The sequence below is a fragment of the Sitodiplosis mosellana genome, unplaced genomic scaffold (assembly GCF_009176505.1).
Source record: "Sitodiplosis mosellana isolate CC-2019 unplaced genomic scaffold, AAFC_SMos_1.0 Smas_scaffold_6226, whole genome shotgun sequence".
NCBI lineage: Eukaryota > Metazoa > Arthropoda > Insecta > Diptera > Cecidomyiidae > Sitodiplosis > Sitodiplosis mosellana.
The window spans coordinates 23,675,301-23,686,056 of NW_022601467.1; the positions used below are offsets into that span (position 1 = coordinate 23,675,301).

General features: G+C 34.7%; 1 protein-coding gene across 2 annotated transcripts in view; it reads right to left on the minus strand.

Annotated features, from left to right (window-relative positions):
• Positions 1–209: 209 nt before the first annotated feature.
• The window catches only part of LOC129578957 (N-terminal kinase-like protein), a 25,505-nt gene continuing 14,958 nt past the window's right edge, over positions 210–10,756 (minus strand). For both annotated transcript variants that reach the window (XM_055468363.1, XM_055468364.1), the window contains exon 11: positions 210–2,810. In XM_055468363.1, the coding sequence (XP_055324338.1) occupies positions 2,520–2,810 (291 nt within the window). In that variant the 3' untranslated portion in view covers positions 210–2,519. The remainder of the gene's footprint in view (positions 2,811–10,756) is intronic.

The window sequence follows — 10,756 nt, forward strand, 5'->3', positions numbered from 1 at the left end:
ATTACTATTGACTATTCATATGTGAAAATGGTGTTAAGTCGTGTTAACTCGACCATGATGGACCGTGATGGACCAAGATGTTTCTAGGAACCTTCTCCATACCAAGAGCTTTCCAACGGTATCTTTGGATCCCAAATCGGATGAACGGTTTGGTGACATACATACATACATACATACAACTCTTTTTTATATATAAGGGAGATGTCCCACATACGGGTCAGCACCACATACGGGTCACCCATACTACCTCATCACAGAAAGCAAATGTGGCCGACTCGACTACTGTCAAATTGTTTTCTCAACCGAGGCAAGTTTTTGGTAGTATTCCGAAGTGAATAGACGTACCTCGTGTGCTAGTTTTATTTTGTCACTTTAAAATTGCTGAAAAAGTACTTTTCCAATTTTTTGCGAAGTGTTATTACGCATAGTTTATCAACCGGAAAAGGTAAGTGTGATACACATAAATTCAGTATTTTTCTTGTATTTTATTATGAAATAAGTGTTTCGAGTGATTTGTGGTCTGAAAATTTTTTTTTGGTGTCATGTTCAAAATGGCGTCTATCCTACATACGGGTCACACAGTGCCACCACATACGGGTCACCTCATTTTTTCAAACGTCATGCATGTTTATGTCACTATAACCTAACGAAAGTGTTTCTATATCATTTTAATAGTGTTTTTATTGATATTTTTGGTGTTTTAGCTATGGCTCCTACCAAAAAGTCGAAAAAAACATCAAAAAAAGCAAAATCAAGCAAATCCGACGAGAAAGTTGATGCTCAATCATTGCTGAAGGCAATTAAGGCATGTTCGCTGCAAACGAAGATGGTATCGGTGAAGAAGATCAACGGCGACTACTTATTGGTGCACCTGATGTAGGTCGAGAAGAGGAAGTGGCATCTGCCGTCGAAGAAGCAGAAGAAGCTTCGACATCAATATCGGCATCGCCATCTATTTCTTCTCTATCATCCTCAACCGCATCAATTTTGGATTCGATTGGTCCAATGTAAGCTGGAACACCGGAACCACCATCAAACCGTGGTCGAAAGCCGATGCAAAGTGCTTTGTTGACTTCTCCGAAAAACCTCGCAAGATAATTGTGACTCGGAATTGGAAGACAACGATGATGAGTAAAATTATGAAAATTTGACATTATCTGTATTCGTTCTTGCCGCTGAAGGCTTTCAAAACAAATAAACGTTGATACTTTCTACATTTTTGGTGGTTTTGTTTCATATTTTAGCGATTTATTTGGATATTTTCAGGTGACCCGTATGTGGTGACATTTTTCAAAATGCCAAAAAATAAGGTCCTCATGGAAACGATCATAATTTGTTATTTTTTGGTCAAATTTGTAAACTCTCTTAGGGAAAAAGTTAGCTTTAGTCATTATCTTTCGAACGGTATAAATAGACCGCAAAAATATATACTCATGCAAAAGTTATAAAAATATGCCAAAGTCTGACCCGTATGTGGGACATCTCCCTTATAGATAATACCTAATAGTTTTATCTGTGTGTCCGCTGTCCGTACTTTTTGTCCGATATTTCTCAAACTTCCAGGGATTGAACTAAGACTTTTTTGTTCTGTCAGTTTTTGATTCAGTCGCCATCTTGACCTTGGTCGGCCTTTAAAAGTCCAAGAAATGGTATTCTTTGCAATGGCCATTGTGTTCAATCCAGTCGACCGATTTTAGACTTTTGGATATCGTTGGAAAGGTTTCGAGGCTAGCTATCGAATGACATCTATTTTAAGTTGAAAAATTGAGTTGGCGTGGCCCAATGGGTGGAAAACCAAAAAAAAATGGTCACCTGGCCTTGCACAAATCGGCCATTTTCTCGAAAACGACTCCAAGGATTTTTTTAATATCCCTTGATTTTAGCCACAAATTAGAGCTAAAATTTGACACATCAAAATTCGTTTTTTCGATATATGACCGTTAGAAGTTGGAAAAACATGAAAAATCGCGAAAAATCGACAAAAAATCATTTTCCTTGCGTAAATGCGGGCGCTACAGTAGTTAAATATTTATCAAAACTATTTTGCGTTGATTATAATGAAATTTCTTAAGATGCTAACCCTTCACAAAGGGTAATTCATAATATCGATTGAAATTGCAGAAAGTTAATCTTTTTCTTGAGATTTCAAATTTATTGTATTCATGATACATAATGGTGGATAGAAATACAAAGTATCCTACTGCACGCAACGACATCGCAGCAGGTGAGAGCATTTGTACCTTGCACCACACAAACTACCTAAAGATCAAGGACAATCTGATGGACAAACAAATCAGAACTAAAGTGCCACAATTGTGCAAATATTCAAATGAAGTGCAAAGTGTCGAATTCGGAAATTCAACCAGCCGTGCATGGTGCATCACGTCGGTACGCAACGAGCAAAGCCAAATTTTTAACTGACAAATTGTTTTTTTACATTCTTACTAAATATTATATAGATTTAATGACGCAAAACTGTGATTTATTCCTTCAGTTTATCGGGGAAATTGTTTAAATTTTCAGAACATACAAATACATTTACCTGAATTGACTTCATCCAGAGGTTCGAATTCTCCATCCGCCCATGAGTCAGTGTTCCAGACAGCATTAGAATTGGAATTTGTTGGACTTGTCATAATATGATTGGATGATAAGCTTGGTAAATCAGTTGGTCGGTTATTTTGATCAATCATTTCTGTTTTCTTTTCATCATACATTTCATTCAATCCAAACTTCGAGTTGATGATACCCGTCGTTAGCTTAATCGATTCTTTCTCTTTATCTTCGTTTTCATCGCGTTCCTCTTCATTCTAATCGTTTAGTAGAATATTGTGTAAATTTGGAATATTAGGTATGATTGGTGTTTATTTGTAGAGGCAAACTTAGAATTCTATAGATAAAATATCAACAGCATAAAATGAAAATCTCTTGCTTTTGCTCAGCTAAATACATTGGAAATAAACACCCTCTACATCAGTCCAAACTATTGGCCACTTGGCCACTTGTTGACAACCGAAAAATTTCAAGTGGTCAATAGATGATTTTGGTGATTTTTTGTTATAATTAGTTTCTAGTCTTTTTTCAGTAAATGATTTGAAATATTAAACCAAATATATTCCGCTTGAAATTTCTTGATTTGCATTCGGAAATTTTAAGTAGTTTGTTTTTGAAAAATAGCTTAAGTTTTCTGGACAATCAAGATTTCTGACCGTCATTTCGTATGAAATTGAGGATTTCGTTTTTCAAAAACCGCTTAAGTTTTCTGCACGATTAAGTTTTCCGAATGTTCACTGTAGTTCAATGAATTTCGGTCGCTACGTTATTTTTCAAACGAAAATATTTGATAGGTAGACCTCCCATTCCTGTTTTTTAAGCGGGAATTTCCCGATTTTCGTCGCCATTCCCGCCGTCCAAATCATTGGACCAAATTCCCAATTTGGGCCGAAATTCTCCCGATTTGACTTTTTTTGAAAAATTTATTCATAATAATATGAATGAAACCTATTATTTAATTCAAGAATTTGCATTTAATACTAAGTGTGCAGTGTACACTGTATGGTCGTTGGAAAATGATAAAATGAAATGACCATAATTTTTATATGGGCATATCTCGACCAAATGACCACCAATTTGGACGTTTTATATCAAGGCTTCGTGATAGCATACCTTAGCACGCAGTATATTTAAGGTTTGGTATAATATAGCAGCATATCGCACACACACACAGCTGTAGCACATACTTCTCTCGCACGCAAACGGTTGCGTTGATAGCAAGTTTTGTTTTTGAGTTGGTTGCGATGGCTGTGTACGCAACCGTTCGCGCGCGAGAGAAGTGCGTGCGGTAGCTGTGTGTATTCGATATGCTGGTATATTATACTGAGCCTTAAATATACTGCCTGCTAAGGTATGCTATCACGAAGCCTTGTTTTATATCAAAATCCACATATATTCCACGAGAATTTTTGAACGACATATAACATGACCTAGATACTACAAAGATACAAAGTGTTCCGTACTCTGGGAGAACGAGTTAATTTTCAGAGTATGTCTTTTTTGTCAATTTTCAAGTTGAAAATTACATAATGTTATTTTTTTCTTGTGACGTAAAATAAATGTTTTTGGGTTACAGATATCATTTTCTCCCAATTTGTTCGGGAATTTTTCGCTTTAGCGGCCAAATTTATGTAAATTCATTGAATTTGGAAAATTCCCGATTTCGGTTCATTTTTCCCGCTTTGGAGTTACGAAATTCCCTACTTGAGCTGAAATTGATCTGGGAGACCTATTCGTAGCGATATTTTTCATATATGGGCGATAATACTGACTGGAACGTCACGCAAAAATTGGTTTTTCGATTTTTTTTTTCATAAATTCTTAGTTAAAGTTGATGTTTATCATTCTCATATGAAAAAAGGCACCAACTTTTTTGTGAATAAAGTTTATACCTAAGTGTCGTAGGCCAAAAGTTATAGCCGTTTAAAAGGGACTGAAACGTCACGATTTTATGGAAAAATGTAACGTTCCAGTCTTTTTTTCGTGACGTAGCCAGTCACTTACCTGCGGCCAGAGACAGTCCAGAATACATTTTTGTGTAAATGCGAGTTTTCCAATCGATTCATCGGACCTTGAACTTCAATATAGTAATTCACATACAAATTCTCTACGCCATATGGGTTGGATATCATCGAAATCCGAAACAACCTCAAAAATCACTTCCAAAAAAGCATGACGTTCCAGTCCCTATGAATCGGCTATAGCTCTTGACCTACGATACTTAGAGATAAAGTTTATCGACAAAAAAGTTGCGTCTTGGTGCCTACTTTCATATGAGAATGTTAAACATTATCCTTAACCTTCAAACCGTGAAATGTATTTTCTAACGTTGTTCGTGAAACCGGTACCTGAGTGCCCATGATGTATTTCAAATTTCAAGTTTGTTCTTAAATTTTTATTTTTTAATCTAAATATTTCAGTATTTATTGATCGAAAAAGTATGAAAATTACTTTGAAATGTGATTAAAGTCATAAAAAATCGCAATATGAAAGACAACAGCAAGTTTTTTGGAATTTTTTCAATAAAGTGGAGATTGCTATGTTGATCTCTTCACGAAAATGAAGGCAAAAACATGTACATACAAATTCCACTATGGACGATTTTGACGTCAAAAATTTAGATTTTGAACGGCAGGTTGGATCAAAAAGTTTTGCATAGCACTAGAAAGGTCTTGAAAAGTAGATGTCATTTTTGGTATAAAACTTCGAAATATTAAAATTTGGCCGTTGGAATTTGTTTGGCCAAAATTGATAAAATGGCCATATTTTTATAAAATGATAATCGATTTTGATTTTTTGTAACTCATACTACATGTACTGTTCAAGATCTTTCCAATGATGTATATTTCATAGTTCCCACATTAATTTTTATACGCAATTTGTCGAAAAATGTATATGGGCATAGAGGCACCCATTTCACGTATAGCGCATCACACATGTTAACGCGCATATGTGGTAAGCTAGTGCGCGTATGTGGGTATGTTAACGCAATTTTTGTAGCCAAATGTTCAACCATAGTTATTTTATTAATTTATGATAAGAAATAATTAAGATATAAGCATTCAAAGTTAGTTTTGGGCATACATTGCCCATTTCACGGTTTGAAAGTTAACTAAGAATTTATGAAGAAAAACAATTTTTTTCTTCTGGTTGACGTTCCAGTAAAAACTGGCGAAAATTCGCCCATATGCATATATGCATGTTTGTTTTGATTGCCTTAGCAGCTCTCGATGAATCATGTCGAATTTTGTTTGTATAACAATGATGCGGCGTGCGTTTTCAATTGTTTATGTTAAAATTTGCCGGCGATTAATTTAATTAAGTCTGTATTTCATAAGCCACAAAATGAAGCGTCCAGAAAGAAACACCCAAAAGCGCCTGAAACAGAAGAAGAAAAATCCAAACAAAATTGGGAACTTCGTTGCTAACTAGGCCAATCGACGCCCGACTTAAATAAACTCACAGGAAATAAAGAATGTCATCCATCGCATTAATGATTGAAAATAAACAAACATCAGGCCCGTAGCCAGGGTTGATTGTATGGGGTGGCATGACCAATTTTTGGGGTGGCGCGTAATTTTCAATTTTTCAAAAGAAATTTTTGATATTTAATATCCCGAAACTTAATTTTACCTTGATTTATTGTAAAAAAAATTTCAACTGTCGTCGATTTCGGCTTTCTTGGACTGGCGGCAAATCATTTTCAACCATAAATTCTGTTGCTTTAATTTCAAATTCGTTGAAACTTTTTTATTTTGTAACTTTTTTATGTCCTCGATGACCAAATCAATCAGTGGGATTGCTCTGACGTAGCTCATTTCTCGCGACTGATGCAATTTATTCGCTGGTTCCAATAAATCTAACACTCTTTTCAAGAATAAGAGCATGTGAATGAATTTTGGCTTTTGAATGACGTGCAATATATGTAAACAATAAATGTCGCAGACGATAAATATTCGTTATAAACAAAAGCCTATCGAGAATGATTTTATAGGTCTCAATATCAAGTCATTATAGAAGATGGAATAAAATAAAATTCAGAAGTCGTTCGGCAATTCGTTTGGAAGTGTATCGTTCGGCTGTTTTCTTGTGTTGACTAATACTATTGAAGAACGTAATGCAACTCATTCTAATTTCAATTCCATGAATTATATTTGCTTCACGATTATTCATATTCAAGCATTTCACTTTCGGCTCTCTAAATGAATTCATTACGATGATTTTATTCCGCATTTTGATTTTTGAGATGACAATGATTTTTGGGGTGGCTGCAATGGAATTGAAATTAGAATGAGTTGCATTACGTTCTTCAATAGTATTAGTCAACACAAGAAAACAGCCGAAGGATACACTTCCAAACGAATTGCCGAACGACTGGGTACGTCTGGCTACGGGTCTGACAAACATTATCATATGTATTTACTGTGTTTTTTGTTTAAAAAAAGTAAATTTAATCCTGTGGCCACGCTGAAAAAAAGTTTGGACAGCACGGCTCTACATAGACAAATGTTGAACTTAAACATTATTGAAGTTGTCGTCAACATATGAATAAAGGTGCCAAAGAAACAAAATTAGTTCGTCCGTTCGTCCGTCCCAGTGCCGAGTTAATGTTTCGTGGTGCCCTGGAGCAAATTTTGTTTTGGTACTCTTTGAAATTTTTTTCGAAAAACTAGTTGCAATTTTACTCTTTGTTTCAAACGTTGCATTCAAATAATAATTTTTGTTGCTATAAGTAACATTTTGTGGTATATATTTTATACGCGAGCGGTAGCGAGCAAGATTTTTTTGAAAAACCGCACTTTTTGGGGCACCATAAAAAACTTTTCAGAGCATCACAATTTTTGGGCACAGCTCCTTGGGGCATCAAAAATTCATATTTGTGGACTTTTCCCAACATTTTTTAAATTTCCTCTCTTTGTGGTGCCCCCAAATACGTGGTGCCCTGAGGCAACTGTCTCAACCGTCTCTATAGTTAACTCGACACCAGACATGTGCAAGGGGGAGTGGTTGCCGGTTTTACCCCCATCTAGGATTTGAAAATCAAGACCCCATCGAGCGATTTTGAATTTTTTTTACACTAGATAGATTCTATTTTGAAAATTGGGGAACTTCTTTTTAGGTCTTCAGTTGTTTTCGACAACGATTTATAAATTTTCAGACCCCCATTGTGGAATTTTGACTGTTTTACACTAGATAGATTCGATTTTCAAAAAAGAGGACCTTTATTTAGGTCTTCACTTTTTTTCTAACATTGACAAAATTTTTAGACCCCCATCTGCCAAAAAATAGATATTTTATAGATAGAATTTTTGACCTTGCATACGTCTGCTCGACACTGGTCCGTCCTCTTACTCAATGAAGCAGCGGACTTGTCGGCACACTCGTGGATTTGGCATTTCACTTGCTTTTGTGATTCGTGAGTTACCGAAGCATCATATATGCAGTGCACTCGATATTTAACGTGAAAACCTATATTCGGTACATCAAAGTTGGCCGAGGTATGATTTAGTTTGCGCGTAGCGCGTAAGCGCTTGCGATATAACGTGAATCCCTATATATTATGTATCGCAAGTGAATTGCATACGCGCTACGCGCAAACGAAATCATACCTCGGCCGACTTTGATGTACCGAATATAGGTTTTCACGTTAAATATCGAGTGCACTGCATATATGATGCTTCGGCAACTCACGAATCACCAAAACAAGTGAAATGCTAAATCCACGAGTGTGCCGACAAGTCCGCTGCTTCATTGAGTATTGATTTGGGACAAACGACCAGATGTCATTTTCACATTTCAAATTAGGACGAAGGGACAAAATTTTGAAATAACTTATATCATTTAACTTTATTTAACTTAATACGGTAAAAAATGTGCTACGTTGGAATGTATAGAAATGTCAGTATTGGAAAAATTTGCTATGTTTGAAAGTGTAGAACTGAAGTGAATCGTGTAGAAAAGTTCATCTTACGTATAGTTAGACCTCCCATCGAGTTTTTACGAAATATCCGGAATTTTTGTACGGAATTCAGACAAATGTCTGAAGTTTGAGAGCAGAAAATCCAGAAAAATCTGGATTTCATTAAATATTGAAAAAAGAGGAATACATAAGGATCAGAAAATATATCGAATATGGTATTATATGAAATAGGTGGACAAAATCGAATTGCCATAAAATAAATAAAAAAGACATGAAAGAAAATTAAGTTAAATAACAACATTCGGTAGGTGTTTCATTCTCTGAATCGTGGTGTTGCGAGACATATGGGTTTTCACATCCTTAAATCGCCCATGTTCAATTGAAAAATCTGTTAACCATTGAAAATTAGGCTAGCCTAATTCAGTCTCTTTTGGTATCAAGTGACGGCACAGAAAGAGCTCTCTTCTGTGCCGTCACTTGATACCAAAAGAGACAAACGAACTTTGGATTTTGGGAGATTTTCCCATGATTTCAAATATTCGGTTGCGCTTGCTGACATTACAATCAAACTGAACCGAAAATATATAAGATTATTTTTCCAAACGATTTCATATAAATCCTGCTTTTAATGGCAAAATGGAATTACTTACTCGATTTGCTATCTGTATTGCGAATATATTGAATGATCTGTTGATGGGTTTGTGCATTAAAACGAAATGTGTCACACACTAACAGCAAAGTGTAATTGACACTGTTCATTATAAAGCAAAAAATCACATTAAGAATATAAGGGAAAATAAGACAAAAGAGTTCGATCGTAGAAGAGATTAATTCAATCGGCAAGTGAGCATAGTTGTCAACGAACGATTTAGCGAACGCAGCTATCGCTTCATTCTTTTCTATCTAAAGCCTTTAAAAAATTATTTTTCAAACATGAAAAATATTTATTATTTTATTTATCAAATTAAAGTTTTTTCCTTCCTCTTTCCAACGAATATACAGTGCGCCCCCGGAAATCTTAAGTAGTTTGTTTTTCGGTTACTTAAGTTTTCTGAAATCTTAAGATTTCAGAGAGAATTTTTTTTTCGATATTAATGCACTAAAATCAAAGGAAACATCGAAAATACACATCACTTACCCACATTTATTATCAATTAAACTGTATTCCAGTTTAACATTATTGCTTATGCAATGAAAAAAACTATTCTCCGAATTTGTAAACGGTTAGATTCAGCGTCGTCACATTATTTGTTTGGATTAAAAATTCGCAAAAATAACAAACTGAGAATACAGCTGTAAAGTCAACCAAAACAGCAAACGGAGTCATTTACGTGTGCATACACGTTAAAACAAAGGCTACTGTGATTTATTCATGCTGTAAACCGTCTGAAGCGTTATCGCATCGTTTGTTCAGGCAAAGAAATAGCTGTAAATCGGTTGGCTGATTAATTCCAACATTGTATATATTTGTGAAAACAATTTTATGTTGTCTGTACATTTCGATATAGTTATGTTATTGTTCGAAAAAATAAATAATTGGAAAAAAATAAATGATTTTACTTGAAATACAGTATTCTCTCAGAAATCTTAAGAAAAACTTAAGATTTCCGAGTAGTCAATGGGAGCCGAAATTCACTTAAGTTTTCCGAGAGATTAAGATTTCTGCTACTTAAGATTTCCGGGGGCGCACTGTATACACCGTGTAACAAATTTCAACTTTTTTTTCTGCACATGAGAAACTCCAATTGCTTGTTTTAGAGGACCAAAAACCAAGCACTTTTGCATCATTAGTTTCTTCGAAACCACGTCTAGATTTTTTTTTATCGATTTCTGTAGTTCTTTTGGAAACCTGAAAAATCAGCGATTTTTGTTTATACTCAAAACATCATTTTTTGCTCATTTCTTGGCTGGTGTTTATTGAAAATGATTGAAAACGATTGAAACTACAATAATACATTGAATTGGGGAAAGAAAAATCGATTTTTTTTGGAAAATTTTGGATTTTTGCTCATTTTTATGGAAAAATTGACTTTTTTTGCATTTTAATCGAAATTTCTTCGCTCTTATCTATTGAAAAGGATAGAAAACGATTGAAATTATAATTCTACTTTGAAATGAACCTATATCGGGAAAAAAAATCTCATTTTTTTTGGAAAATATTGGATTTTTGCTCATTTTATATGAAAAAATTGACTTTTTTTGCATTTTAATCGAAATTTCTTCGCTCTTATCTATTGAAAAGGATAGAAAACGATTGAAACTACAATAATACATTGAATTGAA